This window comes from Serpula lacrymans (genome assembly GCF_000218685.1).
Source record: "Serpula lacrymans var. lacrymans S7.9 unplaced genomic scaffold SERLAscaffold_3, whole genome shotgun sequence".
Classification (NCBI taxonomy): domain Eukaryota; kingdom Fungi; phylum Basidiomycota; class Agaricomycetes; order Boletales; family Serpulaceae; genus Serpula; species Serpula lacrymans.
Window position 1 is genome coordinate 1,336,652 of NW_006763292.1, and position 15,455 is coordinate 1,352,106.

At 41.3% G+C, this 15,455-nt stretch overlaps 4 protein-coding genes across 4 annotated transcripts; 3 read left to right on the forward strand and 1 right to left on the reverse strand.

Annotated features, from left to right (window-relative positions):
• Positions 1-4,621: 4,621 nt before the first annotated feature.
• On the reverse strand, positions 4,622-4,835 carry SERLADRAFT_434276 (uncharacterized protein; the record flags this gene model as incomplete). Its single annotated transcript, XM_007314503.1, has 2 exons — positions 4,622-4,755; positions 4,808-4,835. The coding sequence occupies 2 exons, from the start codon at positions 4,833-4,835 to the stop codon at positions 4,622-4,624; spliced, it is 162 nt and encodes a 53-aa protein (XP_007314565.1).
• A 2,279-nt stretch (positions 4,836-7,114) lies between these two features.
• Positions 7,115-8,300, forward strand: SERLADRAFT_405935 (uncharacterized protein; the record flags this gene model as incomplete). Its single annotated transcript, XM_007314504.1, has 7 exons — positions 7,115-7,233; positions 7,456-7,570; positions 7,623-7,665; positions 7,795-7,816; positions 7,872-8,004; positions 8,055-8,183; positions 8,235-8,300. 7 exons carry the CDS (start codon positions 7,115-7,117, stop codon positions 8,298-8,300), a joined length of 627 nt encoding a protein of 208 aa, XP_007314566.1.
• A 4,091-nt stretch (positions 8,301-12,391) lies between these two features.
• Positions 12,392-13,749, forward strand: SERLADRAFT_458747 (uncharacterized protein; the record flags this gene model as incomplete). Its single annotated transcript, XM_007314505.1, has 8 exons — positions 12,392-12,466; positions 12,530-12,632; positions 12,687-12,729; positions 12,788-12,899; positions 12,954-13,008; positions 13,058-13,207; positions 13,261-13,513; positions 13,578-13,749. The coding sequence occupies 8 exons, from the start codon at positions 12,452-12,454 to the stop codon at positions 13,594-13,596; spliced, it is 750 nt and encodes a 249-aa protein (XP_007314567.1).
• A 262-nt stretch (positions 13,750-14,011) lies between these two features.
• SERLADRAFT_379992 (uncharacterized protein) lies at positions 14,012-14,437 on the forward strand (the record flags this gene model as incomplete). Its single annotated transcript, XM_007314506.1, has 3 exons — positions 14,012-14,018; positions 14,040-14,167; positions 14,225-14,437. The coding sequence occupies 3 exons, from the start codon at positions 14,012-14,014 to the stop codon at positions 14,435-14,437; spliced, it is 348 nt and encodes a 115-aa protein (XP_007314568.1).
• Between the last annotated feature and the right edge of the window lie 1,018 nt (positions 14,438-15,455).

Genomic DNA, 15,455 nt, shown 5'->3' on the forward strand with positions numbered 1-15,455 from the left:
TAGAGAGATAATATGGAGAGGGTCAGAAAGTGCAAGGATAGGTCCAAATAGGGTCCAAAAAGCATCCAAAAGCGATCCAGGAGGGTGCTAAGGCTTCCTAGTGCTGCTACAGGGTTACGCCTGTGTTCCCCTTTCAATTCCACACTGATATTAACAGAGAAATCGCCTCGAGACAGTGTTGGTTAATAGGGCTTGTATATGAGTCAACAAAGTGACTTAAGCTCCCCAAACACCGCAGACTGAGAGAGGCTCTAGGCAACAGCAAACTGAGGCAATGCAGGCAAGCTTCACAGTCTATAGGCTTGTTCTATCTGATAATGGACAGAGTAGAGAAGATTGGAGCTTTATGCACACACCAGATATGCCAAAAAGCGAAAAATAGGGCAAAAAGTCGAAATTGATGCAGAGACAGATAAGATGGATGGATTGCCACCAAATCAGAGGTATAGGGAACATTTTTATAGAGTAATAGATGGCCCAAATATCACAAGAAGTGAAGCACAGGATGTGGAGATATGCAATAGGGGTCCAATAGGGGTAACTTGCAACAAGGAGTTGTTGTTGGAGATCAAGATGAGATCAGAGTAATCTGAGGTAATGGATGAGATAATAAGAGTCCCAGAAGACAATGGTTACGATGGATAAGCAGTAGGACACTTGGATAGTGAGATATGAGGTCAGGAAGATGGCTAGAGCACAGGGCTCATAACCTATTAAGAACAAAGCTTGAAGGAAGTGTCTAGCCACTTGCTGAGAGCAATCAGGGGCTGGAACTAGAGTCCAATGTGAGTAACTGTATTATTAGAGAGTATGACAGGTATACAGTACCTAGAGTCCAATGTGAGTAACTAGAGAATAGGAAGCATTGGACTCTGCAGTACTGTCCGAAGTTTTGTAAACAAAGGTAAACAAAGCAGCCACAAAGGCAAAATAATAGAGAACACAATCAATAGTGAATGATAGAAGAATAGATAGAGAAAGGAATGAAAATATATAGGTAGCACAAAGGTGCAGAATCACCAAAACTAACAAATGTGCATGGACATTTTGGGAAGTAGGGGCTGTTCTTTTAATACTGTAGGTAGATTGATGGATCTAAGAGGAACTTTTATCTATTAGTACAGAGTTGGATCACAATGCTACCATAAGTAAAAGGGCATACTGGACGTGTTGCCATTGACATTTTGGTAAATAGTGGCTGTGTGACAACCCAATGGGACTGTAAAGCACAAAACAACATACCAGTAATAATCATTGACCTATCTGAAATCTTGGTGGCCATATTTAGGTGAGTTGACTATTTGGTACATCAAGGCTGTGATAATGCCAGCTAATGATACAACTCTTTGAAGAGAAATAAGAACTTGTAAAAATCAAGCCAGAAAACAATCTTACTTGGTGTCAGCCTACAGGACTCTCTACAGATTTGTCAGTCATCATGCCGGAACATCAAAATGGTGTAGTCCAAATCTCCATTACTCAGAAATGCACTAAAGCCCATTCTTCATTGACTTTGCGTCTCGACAATATTGGGGTGGACTCGGATGGCCGTGACAGAGTACAGTACACACTAGCAAATTAATAGCGAGCATGTTTAGGACTTTGAGATGCATTCTGACTGCTGAACTTGAATAGACTGAGAGGGCACCTAAAGAAGATTCATCAACCACTGGCAAGTTTAGATCTTTGAGTAAAGAAGGGTTCCAAATATAAATGTGTAAACTTGCCTGAAGGAAAGCACTGTATGTCAGACGTACTCAGGCTTGAGTTCAGTTGAAAAAAGGGGATTGGGGATGCCAGTAGTTTGTGGCTGAAGCTTAGCACCAACTTGGAAACTCTTAACCATGCTAATGGTAAGTCTTCAAGTTCTCAAAATTTGTGCACATCCCATACCTATCAACCTGATGACAACCGGCAGAATATTGTGATCTTGGTTATGAGGACAATAGGAACTGCAGTTTGGATTCTGATCTAAGCTCAAAGCACAAAGGTGGATTCATCGCCATGACTCAAATCTTGGAGCTTCAGAACCATCTTACTGATAAATCAGAGGAATTAGAAGACCTCTGTGAAAGAGCTGCAGACTTATCATATCAGTTAGCACTTTTGGAAGGTTTTGGGATACCCAAGTGTGACTTACCTTGCTACAAGAATTGGAGCTCTGAGGATTGACAAAACAGGCCAGGATTGATTCCAATGTCATAGTTATCATCCTACAGAGCAATATATGAAAGTGTCTAGAATAAAATTGACAAAATAGTACTGAAGAACAAGTATAATCATGATATGATCTGCCACAAATTACATGATGAAATTTTACACTAATCCACGGGCACCTGGAGCTCTTCTTTGTATCACAGACAAGAGAGCTGCTGCAATGGGGGAGTCAGGCTGCTCCACTGATGCAGTGTAATATCTTGATAGAAGATACTCTGGCACTATGTGGTTCAGCGTGTCAAGTATTACATTCCTCATCCTCTTGATTTCAAGCAGTGGTTGGTGAGGTCCACGAGTGATGGATGGGAAGCTCCAGACCTCCAGTTGTTGATAAATAAATATAGCTAATATCATCTTGATGGTCAAGTTGACAGTCTCATTTGATTTAGAAAAAATGCACTAGTTCCGCAAGATTAGTAATGGTGGACTTGGCCAATCCTGTCAAATAAGCCCAACTCAATGTGGTCTCCTTGTAATCTTATATGCCTAAAAAATGGTCAGATTCCGGTTAAAAATACAATGAGTTGACGATGTGGAGAAATGCTGGGTGGTCAAAATGGCTGCCAGAGGAAACCAAGTTCATGGTAGCCTAGCCCAAGTGCTGCGTGTAACAAAATAGGCAATATAGAATACCAGTGCCCAGAATGTGGTGCTTATTCTTGAATTGTAATACAGTTGCATGTAATTTGCGTGAAAGAATCTGTAACCGAGACCTTGATGCCAGTATAGCAGTGCTTGAACTTCCTGCTTATTCCTGCTTTTTGGCTCTGCAGCCTTGAAACATAGTGGCTCTGTGCCATTGTTGCGGAATGATGCTACATGGATAAGAGAATGAAGGGCAGTGATAACCTTAAAATATAGTGTCAACAAGCAAGGAGGGCTCTCGAGCCTGAGGCAAATCAAGCAATGTAATGAGAAGTGTAGGTCAGAAGTACAAGAAGTGGATGATCATGTAGAACTAACCACCCTTGACATGTAATGTGACAACACCAACAAGACACAGTCTTGGGGCACTGGAGCATAATGAAAACAACACTCAAAAGAAGAGGAAGAGGTGGGGGTGGTTACCCATTAGGATTCAACAAGTTAGTTGTTGGTAGACAACAGGAGGACTCGCTGAGTCCTTCCCCATGTATTACTCCTGTATATATACTAAAATACATGAGGTACTGTACAATTGTAAATAAAGTTTAAAGTCTGATGTCTAGCATGTGACCGGTCACATGGTGAGTCTAGACACTGGTCAGGTGTTGTGTTACATGACTGGTCATGTGACTTGGAAAAAGTAAAAGTAAAAGTACGAAAAAGTGAAGTGTAAGTAGGTACTGGTATGTCAATTGTAACATGTAACCCATTGGGTCCACTGCAATTGATAGACAAGCCCTTGTTTAGATACTTGAAAGCAAGCCAAGAAGACTCTCACACTCCAAAACACATTGTGATCAGTGTAAGGCAAACATCTATATACTTAATGGCTGAGAGCTGAACCACATGCCACACAGGCACAGTGTCCTTCATCCGATTGAAGGATTGTGCAGTTGTATCTATGGTGCACAAGGTTGGATCAGAGAATATGTTAATAAAATTTAAACAAACCTTCTAAGTCAGTGGAGGCACTGCTACTGTAACTGTCCACTATGTAGTTCACAAATGAAGTGTAAGAAGCTGGAGATGAGGTCGACATTGAGCAAATTGTCTGAACCACAATGTTATTACCTACCTGATATTTTCTGACCAGCCAAACCACCGTCAAAATGCTGGCTGCTAGAAGGCACTTCCGCAGCACTGACACTTCTAGAGACAGAACTCATATGGCCATGGCTAGATACTGGCTGATGCTGGTGAGGTGGCTCAATAATACCTGCCACATGACTCCCACTTTGAATGGAGTCTGTAGGGACACTGGGACACCATGCAGGGAATCCATTACATCCAGTTTTCATTTCTTCATTGCTGGCGCTGCACAGGTTGATTGCAACTAGGTCCAGCTTGGGATTTGCTGGGACACTGAGACCTGGATGAACTATCATTGAGAGCAGAACTTGATGTAGCTGTTACGATAACACAATTTTTGGACCTTTCCTTCATTTTCATTCTCCGCTTTAAACCTTGTATACTTTATGGTTTTCAAGTCAGATGCCCATTTAGCCTCTGCTTATTCATTGGTAGGGCGCGTGGATTGGTTGTCAGCGGTTATTGTGGGTGCTTAATCACTTGCTGTGATGGGTTACTAAGAAGCTTTATAAGCGGGTCATAGAATACATTGCAACTCACCAAGGCTGCCCCTAAAAGATAGGTAGTTCATGGCTGGGATTGACGGGTGAATCAGTTGCCCATAATCTAAAATATAGATGCAAAAAGTCAGTATATTGAGTATACAGGCACAATCTTGAGTCCACTTGCCTTAAACGGGTATGAATCCCAACTCAGTGATATTTGCAGCCTGCACGTAAAACCACTCTTCATCATCTCCACAACTACAATAAAGATCATCTGTAATTCCCCAGAGCAGGTTATCACCCCAGTTGGGATCAAGGTCTGATGATAAGTCAGTAATGCCGAGTGAGTCTAGAATACTAAGAGCACAGACCTTCTTGCCCAAAAGGTATTCCAGCCATCACCCATCAGCTCAATGTCAACTGGAAAGAGTAAGCTTGTGTGTAGGTGATTGGGTTAGCTTGCTGCAAGGGGTTTTAGATCACAAAAATGGGTACCCACTAATAACCATGCATAGGACTGTTCCATATTCCCGAGTTCCAAGTTGTACATTGTTCCTAAATTTACTGATGGGCTCCGCACTTCCCATTTTTTACCACATGTAGTCTTTGCTTTGAAATTGTGGGAAGAAGGCGACTCAAAGCATGAAGAATAGAACTAACTGGCAAGAAGGACATGATGAAACAAAGAATAGATTGCCTGGGCCATGCAACATACAAGACTTTGGAGATTATGATGAAAATTGCCGGGGAGCCATATAATTTCAGTGTAACTTGTGTCATTAGTTTATCAGAATAGTAAGGTTAGTTAGTGTGTGTTGAGAGACACCATTGAGATAAGATGAATGTGTGTTGCCAACTTCAAGTTTGAACTTTGAAAGGCAGAAAATGGACAAATTTGGAGACTCACTGAGTGTAAATGGTATTAATATTCAATGAGTAGTATTTAATATATCATTTTACACTGCAGTGTCTGGGGAGCTGCTGTTTTCTCTCATATACAAACCTGGGTTCCCACTGAATCAGTGCAAATAGTTAGTAGCAAGTTGTTAAAACAACAGGGCAGGCATCAACCCAATAACTTAAACTGCTAAACACCCCCCTCACATTTTAAGCTGTCACCCGACACTTCTAGCTTATATACAACATCCGGTATGGAAGGTAGCTATACTTGCAAAATATCCTATTGTCAGCCCCCCACCCATTCCAAGAGCAAGCAACCTCAGGATATGCCTTCCTATAATCCCTCAAGTCAGTGACCTCAACATGCTTCCCAGCATCAGAGTGCACAACTACCTACCAAACTTTTCCCTGTTGCTCTGCCGGTAAGATTATAATTTATTTGACGATGTTAATGAGCCAAATGATCCCCAAGGCCTTCCCTATCTATATTGGCACCAATGGTGCTGGATTTTTCGGCTGCTGTTGAGGACGAACATCATACTGAGAAGATGTTTGTGGAGATGAGGGGACAAAAAAGTCACCTGGAGGCTAAACTATTCAAAAGTCAAGTTCTTGGTGCTCTAAAGTGTCCGGAATGAGCTCGTTATGGTAGCAATAGCATTACTGTAATGGTTCAGGACCTTGGGATAGATCTGAACATACCTTGCAGCTTGGTTTTGTCAGATTTTGCTGCTTGTTATCCACTTGAGGGTTATGGGGAGGATTGAAAGCTTGTGAGGCAAGAAATACAGCTATGTCAATATCTTGATAAACTGACCTGTACTACCAGTGTAATCAACCATGGCATAGCTCTAGTTTGCTTTGACAAATCATGATCTTTTTTGCATATGTATTCCATTGCATTTCTCTATGTATTATGTCTGGCTGATCCATTCAGCCTGATAAACATGTAATTCTGTGTAGGACATTTACCTGTTGTTTTGCACTATTACTCTTTCTTCTGGTTGTTTTAAAAATGTCTAGTTGTCAATAGAATATTTTTGATGTGCAAATTTTAAATCACAACCCAAGGCATTGCCCTACCAGCAGGTTACTCAATCAATAAGTTGGTATTATGTGTATTACTGGCCAGGCCTGTTTTTCTTGGAGGCATTATGATTACTGATTACCATATTCGCAAGTGCCAGATACAGCCCACTGAAAGTTTGAACTTTGCAATTGATCAATTGAGCTATACTCAGGCTGTACTGAACTTTGTGAACACTCACCTGTATCATTCTGTTACTGCAATGACTGGGATGCCTAATCAATAAGATGTTAGTTTTGGTGATTCTACACCTTTGTGCTACCTATATATTTTCATTCCTTTCTCTATCTATTCTTCTATCATTCACTATTGATTGTGTTCTCTATTATTATGCCTTTGTGGCTGCTTTGTTTACCTTTGTTTACAAAACTTCGGACAGTACTGCAGAGTCCAATGCTTCCTATTCTCTAGTTACTCACATTGGACTCTAGGTACTGTATACCTGTCATACTCTCTAATAATACAGTTACTCACATTGGACTCTAGTTCCAGCCCCTGATTGCTCTCAGCAAGTGGCTAGACACTTCCTTCAAGCTTTGTTCTTAATCACATTTTCCCTCACCATATCTGGTTTCCTGCAACTAGTAAGCATAGTGCAGTAATTTCCATGACCCATCTGCTATAAAACTTGTTATAAAAAGGTAAGTTCAAGTTTTAATTCATCCCCCTGCTAGTACTTCTCTGATACCTCATGTCCAACAACGAGAATGGCAGAGAATATCAACATAGCTTTGATACAACTCTTGATAATGCAAACCCTGGCAAGTGTGGGCAAAGCTCCGCATTAGAGCTGGGACCTAGGAAAAAACTGTACATTTTATGCTATATTAAGAATATGCCCTCTAACTTAGGCTGCCCAACCTACCTAATATCACAGTGCTGTACAGGATCCTCTTGTTCATCACAGTTGCCACTTTGGGAGGGCCATACATGCATTTTGCAATGTTCAAGGTCTTATTGAAAACAGAATTGAGCATATGATCTCAGATCAGCCTGAAGAAGAATTTATTGCGGAGTATTATCACTTTCTAGAGGACACAAGGAACAACTTGTCTTTTTGGATTTGCTCAAACTAGTAGTCGGGCTTGAAAAACATTTGATGAGGGAAGACTCTTCTGAGGAGGAAATAATCCACATTGCAGACATGGTATCTTTGTTTTTTTTATCCAATGATCTAACAACAAGCATTTATTACACAGTTTCAGAAGGGAGCCAACAGAGCTAGGGCAGATAACACCAAAGGTATTAAAAGTGCTGTCATTGACTGGATCACACCCAAGGGACAGACACTTTTGCCTCACATCCATCACAATGTCAAAGCTGGTTGTAGCTTCAACCATGAATGCACTGGCACTCTCTTATGTCCTGCAGGGTTAGACTGGTCCAATACCGAGTAAGCTTCCTTAAATTTTTATCCAGTGATCCGTTGTATTAACCAAATGTAACAGGATCAAAAGTAAACTTATGAATGTTCAAACTTATGTTTCCGCTGATCAATGGCCAATTGTGCTATATGCCAACTACCAGTATAACATCAAGGATCCTTGGAATGGCCTGCTAAGAAGCAGCCTACTTGTTAATGTGTGTAGCAGCCTTTACGCTAATTATTTTATGCTTCACTTTTTCCACAGGCTTTTAAACGCATTTTTACTTCACCCAGTTCCATCAACCAAGAGCCTAAAGCAACACACTCTGGTAACACCCAAATACATAGTATGCAAGCCATAACAAAGGCTTTTATTGCATATGTGGCTATGAAAGTAAGTAAATACATTCTTATCTACAAAGCTTTTATCTACATTGTTTCACAGGTTTATTTTGCTCTCATGTCCGCTCAAGTCTTCTCGTGCACAGATCTTGTGACTGATTCTGAATGATTCTACAACCTGGAGGAGAGTGATCAAGTTGAACAGATAATAACATAGTAGAATCGGTATGTAAAATCTTAAGTGTTTGCTTTGGTGTGGTGCTAATATTTCAAAAAGGGCTGTTTTCCGTCCCCAAAACATGCACATTCAAGAAATAGTGCTCTGGCCAAGATCCGAGAAAAGCAGGCTGCTATAAGAAACCAGTAGATTTAGTAGCACTACTAGTAGGTGAAGTTCAGTGTTTCCGGCGGGCTCTTTTCACTCGAACTTTTGTTGCATATATATCAGAGTACTACAATGCCTTGCTCTGTGTATTAGTAGTTTTCTATACTAGTTACCAACAATGGTATATAAAGTTGACCTGACACAAAATCTGATTAAGGTCTACTATGAATGCTGGTGTAGTGATTGCTCATGACAGACACGATGATACTCAAGATCATTAGCTAGCTGTTAGACACAATCTGATCATTGCATGGCTAGCAAAAACCATGACATAATTCACAAGGATGCTAAGGCTGATAAAATTGAAAGCTTCTGCTATTACTTCACCACAGTCACCACAGTGACAATCTCCTCAAGTTGCAGCATTGTTAGTGTTAGCTACCACAGACCAACAAGTTGGTAGAAAATGATCAATTAAGGCTTACTTATTGTTACAATACACAATTTTTGGACCTTTAAATTTCATTCTCCTCTTTAACTTTCTTCTGTAGTTCTCACACACTGTGCCATGTGGCGCTTTCCATTTTGTTCAAACTCCACCTTCTCACGCTGCGCTGCCTTTCTTTATTTTTAGCTACAAGTATCTCACACAGTAGAGCTGGTCACACTGGCTGTGCCCCATGACATCATCAGCCACTGCCTTCATCAACTGTATAATACACATGTACAAACAACCTATAGTAGTATATATAGCCCAATAGATCAAGGAGACTCCTCAGCAAGTCCTCCTGTTGTTTATCCACAATATACCTGGTCCTATCATAAGGGGTATCCACTCCCCTCACTTCTTATAGCTTTGTCTGAGTTGTGCGCCAGAGTATACAAACTCTTGGTTGTAACACGTATCCATTGCTTCACCAAGGCTAGAGGACCGATGAACCTTTTGAGTTGCTACATTGCTAACATAACTTACCATATACATAGAACTGACTAGTTCAGATACACAAGTCAACACTTTACCAGAGCCAAAAGACTGATGGACCTGCCAGGTTGTTAAATCACTGGCATAGGCTATCATATACCAAACATAATGCTAGAACTGACTATCTAATGTATAGCCACTGGGCGTTTATCAGAGTTGATCAGAGCCAAGAACTCTGAGGTAGATGTTGTATAGTGTAAATTCACCCAGAGCATACAAGCCTTTATCTTACGGTCAATCAGAATGATACTTAAGGTGGACATTTTAGAGTCGATAGTGTCATTTAAGGGCATTTATAGTCTTATTATACTTTCACCAATTTCCTGATGTGGATGGGATGTGATTCTAATACTTTTTTCTGGCTGTTTACATCAAAGGTAGGCAGTTCACTGGCACAAGGACTCTATAAAGTGATGTTAGCTGTAAACCGAGGCATCATAGAAAGAAATGCTCCTTACCCTGTCATCTCTATTGATTCTCCAGGCAACCTGTAGCAAAAATTGTCTGAGTTGTCTGGCTTCCATAGACACACCAATATACATTGTTTGCCACCTGCACAAAGCACAAACTATCTCATGCCCCTTATTGACAGCTTCCATTTGTCCAACTCACACCTTTCCTCTGCCCATGGTTCAAGCTGGCATGATGCAATGATGTTCTCAGGATTTTGTGCATCAGGGAACATATCAATGTCACTGTGTGTGGTGAAAAAATATTGCCATGTCAAAACCTTGCAATCAGCCGCAAAAACCATCTTGAAGTGGGTAGGGGGATGGACCACATGAGGAAACCTCCAACATAAAAGAAATTTGTCTGGCTCTACTTGAATGAAGTACAAGTCTTTGATGCAACTGCTTGTTATCATGGCTCCACAGTGAAGGTAGTATTCAGAGTGCTTTATTTCTATGCAAGTATTTCTGTTAGAATACAGTACACATACCAATATTGTTCTTCAATACCCACCAAACATTGTAGTGTCCCTTTCTCCAACCTACTTCAACTTTCAATTTGATTCAGGGAATATTAGCCAGGCCCATCAGGAAAACATAATCTTGCTATAGTTGGATATGGATAGGTAATTATGCAAATATAGCAATTGTGGCAAAATGTGCATCTAAAGCTATCTATATCAGTTTATAGTGAATCATATTGGAATAAATTTAGCAGCTGTGGCACGTATAGTAATTAGTTCCACCTAAAGCATATCAGAGTGGATTAAAGCATTTAGTGACACTATACCAAATTTAATTATTTATTACCTAGAGTCATAATTAATGAAGATGCTAGTTATATCAATCAACACTACAAAATATATCTAGTGTAGAATTTTGCTGGCTATCTTGTATGTACATGCTAAGTTAGCCAGCATGAATTTATCCTTGAAGCCAAAATTTGAAGTGCTTCAGTCAAACCTCTCTATAGTGTTTTGTCAACTGTGGGAAAGTACTACTGCGCTGCAGTGCAGTTGCGCCTCCCTGTCACCACATTGTGTGACACAGTGGTGGCAACACCTCGTCACGTCACACAGTGCTGACAATGCTGCACAAATTTTTTAAAGTCTCGCTATTTTACCAAGGTATCATTCTAGCCTGGCTACTAGTAGAGAGTAGTCAGACTGCAAAAAATTTCTCTCACCGGATTCAATTACAAGTACCAGATGGAGATGGCTGCCACCCCAACACTGATGCCCTAGAAACAGTTTGTAAGCCCCAGTATGGTGTGTTATTGTTTGTTTATTCTGAATTACTATTCTGCTGAAGGCCATTTTTTGCTAATGATGACTTCTCCATCACCACCTCCTTCAACCTTCAACCCAACCTAGATAGCCCCAGCAATGTCAATGTCAAAATAAAAAGGTCTTTCTTATTTATTCTACACTGATACATTACCATTTACGATTTCTAGGCTACTTCTGGAAGACCTAATATATGAAAGGTGATGATGTGGCATCATTTTTCTAGCTCTAGTAGCATGCACGGTAAGTGTTCATTTGTTCGTTTATTTATAAAATAAACTAACAATCAAAATTGTCTACCAGCTTGAATGTGTTTTACTAGGTGCTGTCAATAATGCTATAATAGAATTCTCAGAGACATCATTTTCTGCCAGGTACATCACCTTAATCACCATAAATCTCTACTTATTATACTTCTACAAGGTGGGATCATAATATAAAATGCTCTCCTACATACTTGGCAGCATATTTGAGAAATTGATGAATATGTTTGGTAAGAGCTCACTACATATTTATATTGTAACATTTTCTTAACTTCAAGTATTTTTATAGGAATAGTTGTAGGAATAATTGTACAACATTGGGGCAATCTGATGTTGTTTTATAGATATTATTGCTGCAGCATTTTTTGAAATCAATATAATTTGCTTTATTATTGTTTTTTTTTTGGATATAATTGAGTATGGATTGATATCATTGCATTTAGAGCGAATTAGAGTGAATTATAGTCAAAAAGTGCAAGGTCATTTCAACAACTGTGCTATAAACCACTATTCATAATATAGCAATACTCTAAACTAATATTTATTGATATTTATGCATTTAGAGTAGAGGACTGTGCAAGAATTGCACTTATAGATATAACAGATATTTTTCGATATAACAGACATTTTTGCAATTTATTGCATTTATACACAAGTCATGTTTTCCTGATGCCAGTGATTCAGTCAAAGCAAAAAGCTATCATAGGGCTTTAGTTGGGACTTTGCTGGGATGCTCCCAGAATAACCCAGGGACCTTCCTGCCTATTCTTTGCGGCCTGCCGGGGGCAAAGACCTTCCTTCCTATGACCGATTTTTCGGCCGGCCTACTGGGCGGCTTAGTGTGTGGTCATCTCTATGTGTGACGTTGCGGCACCCTGTGACTGGATACACTGTTTATCCCTTGCTGGGTTTGAATCCTTCAGTCCGCCGTTTCGTGGTTTAAATTTAGAGGCCTGACTGTGTTAGCCAGCAAAACGTTGGCACTGCACTGTTCACCTCTCGCAAACTAGGGTCTATGGCAACATCGCAGGTGAAACCCCTCTTGCTATACTTTTTTTAAATAATGATACAGGTCTTATGTTCGTCAACATAGCATTACCTTTGGGCGGGCGGCCACTTAGTCTTGTTAGTTTCAGCATTGCGGTATATTGCAGCATGGGTGACGTTGAAGTCAATCTCGCCTTGGTGGTACAAGAGTTAGTCCTATTGTCGTCTCCTATTTCATGATATCTTCTGATGAAAGACACCAGTGGGCTTGTTAGGAGGCTTGCTTAGTTATGCTATTGTATGCCAGTAAGTTGTGCATGCACCGCGAATCTGAACCAAAATCTGATTTTTGGTTGGTTGACAGAAAATCCTTGGGGGTGCGTATTCAATACTATAAGGTTATTCAAATACATAGACATGTCAAACAGAACCCCAACCTTAGTGTCCAGTTTATTAAACGTGCTTTGCTTGACGAGGTGAGCATTATTAGCTATGACCCCGAGTTTGCATACATTGACTGCTGTATTGAGAATTTCCAATATCTCATCGTTGCCTTCTTTTGGTGGAGCTCTTCACCTGTTGCCAGTGCGCCTAGCCCCATGAACAGTTAAACCTAAAACTAACTTAACTTTAGTTGCCCTATTACCATATATGATTTTCTCTCTGTTTCATGTACTAACCTTCTTCCGAACCACTGTCATGCCGCGATTATTGGGCTCTACGAGTGCTGTTGGGGGACCTCAATCTCATCCACTATCAAAGAGCCTTCAAGTTTGGGTTAAATGTAGGCCTTGCCCGGAAACAACGAACATCTAAACTCACTTTGCCTCCCTACAGCTAACTATGATCCTGCCATGAAACTGGTGGCGTTCATCGAACTCTTCATTTTCGTCCGTGTGGCTTTCGGCGCCTTGACCTTTCACAATTCTCTCCTTGCACCGCTGGTCTACGGACATTTTCTCCGGCAACGATATTACCAGTCCATCTTCACACGCAATGCACTTTCTATCACGGATGAGTGGGTTGATACCTTGGTTATGAGGGCTGGTAATCCGCCGACATTGGTGAGAGCATTAGAGACGGTTCGTGGGTACGTTCGGAGCTGGGGAGGTAGTACGACAATCTCTACCGGGACTAATGGGAGGCCACAATAGTGCATTTTTTGTCGAATGAGAATACTACGGTTGGAACATTAAACCTTCGTAGTACTAAAATCCTGATAGAGGGTGTGAAGCTAGGACTCCATCTGAAAACTACCGGACATTGAGATTACCAGTCACAATTAGTAGTAATGCCCCATAACTGTGCCATAAATGAACCTTATATCTCTACGTGCCAGTGATGGCATAGACTACAGCTCGTATTTCTACCAGCAATTAAGGCCCCGTACGGGAACGAAAAAATGCGACATTTTTCTTGATTTTTGGATTTGGGAAAGTGGCGTCACGAGGGCCATTGAGGCGGAGAAAGAAAACTTTTAGTACCCGCGTATAGTAAGATAGAACGATAATCTCACCGTTATACAGGCATCGTTGTAGAGACAATGGAAGAAGATCAAGGCAATGATCGCACACTGAGAGATACGGGAATGGGCAGTGATGATGACAGCACGGGAGAGGAGGATCGTGAAGAGAGTGAGGAAGCATCAATGTTATGTAGGCGCCGAGCAGCACTACTTCTATGTGTTCAACAACTGTCCCTCGCTCTCATTGGTCTCCAAACGGTTGCGCAATCAGCAGCACTCGTAGCCAACAACCAACTAAACAAGGCCATACCCCAGCCATATCACACCTCCATTTAGACTGGCCATGGGTGGGTCCTTGAGCTGTTGAGTGGTCATCCTGACCGCATTCGTGCAGAACTTGGTGTCAGGTGCCATGTTTTCTTTAGGCTGGTAGATCTACTCAAGTGCTATCAATACGTTGACTCAAGGCATGTCCACATTGAGGAGCAACTTGCAATATATCAATACGCCTGCGTCACTGGCTTATCAGTTTGCCATATCGGTGAATGATTCCAGCAATCAAGCAATACAATTTCTAGGTATGTTTTCCCCCTGCCCTCTTTCAACTAACCTACTATTTATTATACAGATATTTCAAGAAAATGCTTCTAGCATTCACTTCCCCAGACATCTACAACATCTATGTCCATCTACCCGCTGAAAATGATCCACCGCTGCCTTATATCATTGACAACCCCAAGCTGTGTCACTTTGAAGGCGCTATTGGCGCCATCAATGGGGCACATATTGCGTGTTCCCCCTCTGCCTCTGAACGCCAGGCCTCACAAAACCGCAAGGGCAGGGTATCTCAAAACTGCCTCGCCTGTTGCATGTTTGATTTAAAATTTAGTTACATGCTTAGCGGGTGGGAGGGCTCTGTTGCAGACACTGCTTTGTTCCATGACGCTCATATGAGTAACCTTCGCATTCCGCAGGGTAAGTAATACCTAGCGGATGCAGGGTTCCCTTCTTGTCCTCGGCTCTTAGTGCCCTATAGAGGTGAACACTACCACCTGTAGGAGTATGCTCGCGGAAATTGCAGGTAAGTCCTCCTTATCCTCTTCTACCTTATTCTAACATTTTCTAGGCCTCAAAACCCACGTGAATATTTCAACCTTCAACATGCATCCGCTCACAACGTCATTGAGCGGATCATTGGCATCCTCAAACGGTGTTTCCGCATTCTCGTGCTCCCTCCTGAGTACGACATGGCTATTCAGGCCTGCATACCCCCTGCCCTCTGTATGATACACAATTTCATACGGGTCCATGACCCATATGATATTGTAGACTTTGATGACACCCTAATTAAAGACCCCATCCCCAGCGCTGCCACAGGTACATTAGCTTCAGGCCCCCCCGCCGAAGCAACCCGGGCAGAAGCCAACGCCAGGAGGGATCAGATAGCGAGTTTGATGTGGGAGGATTATCAGGCCGAGCTGCATAGAAGACAATTGGTATGATGTAATGTCATTTTCTTATGAATAATTCTAATGTTTTGTGGCGGACGAGCAAACATTCTGTTACA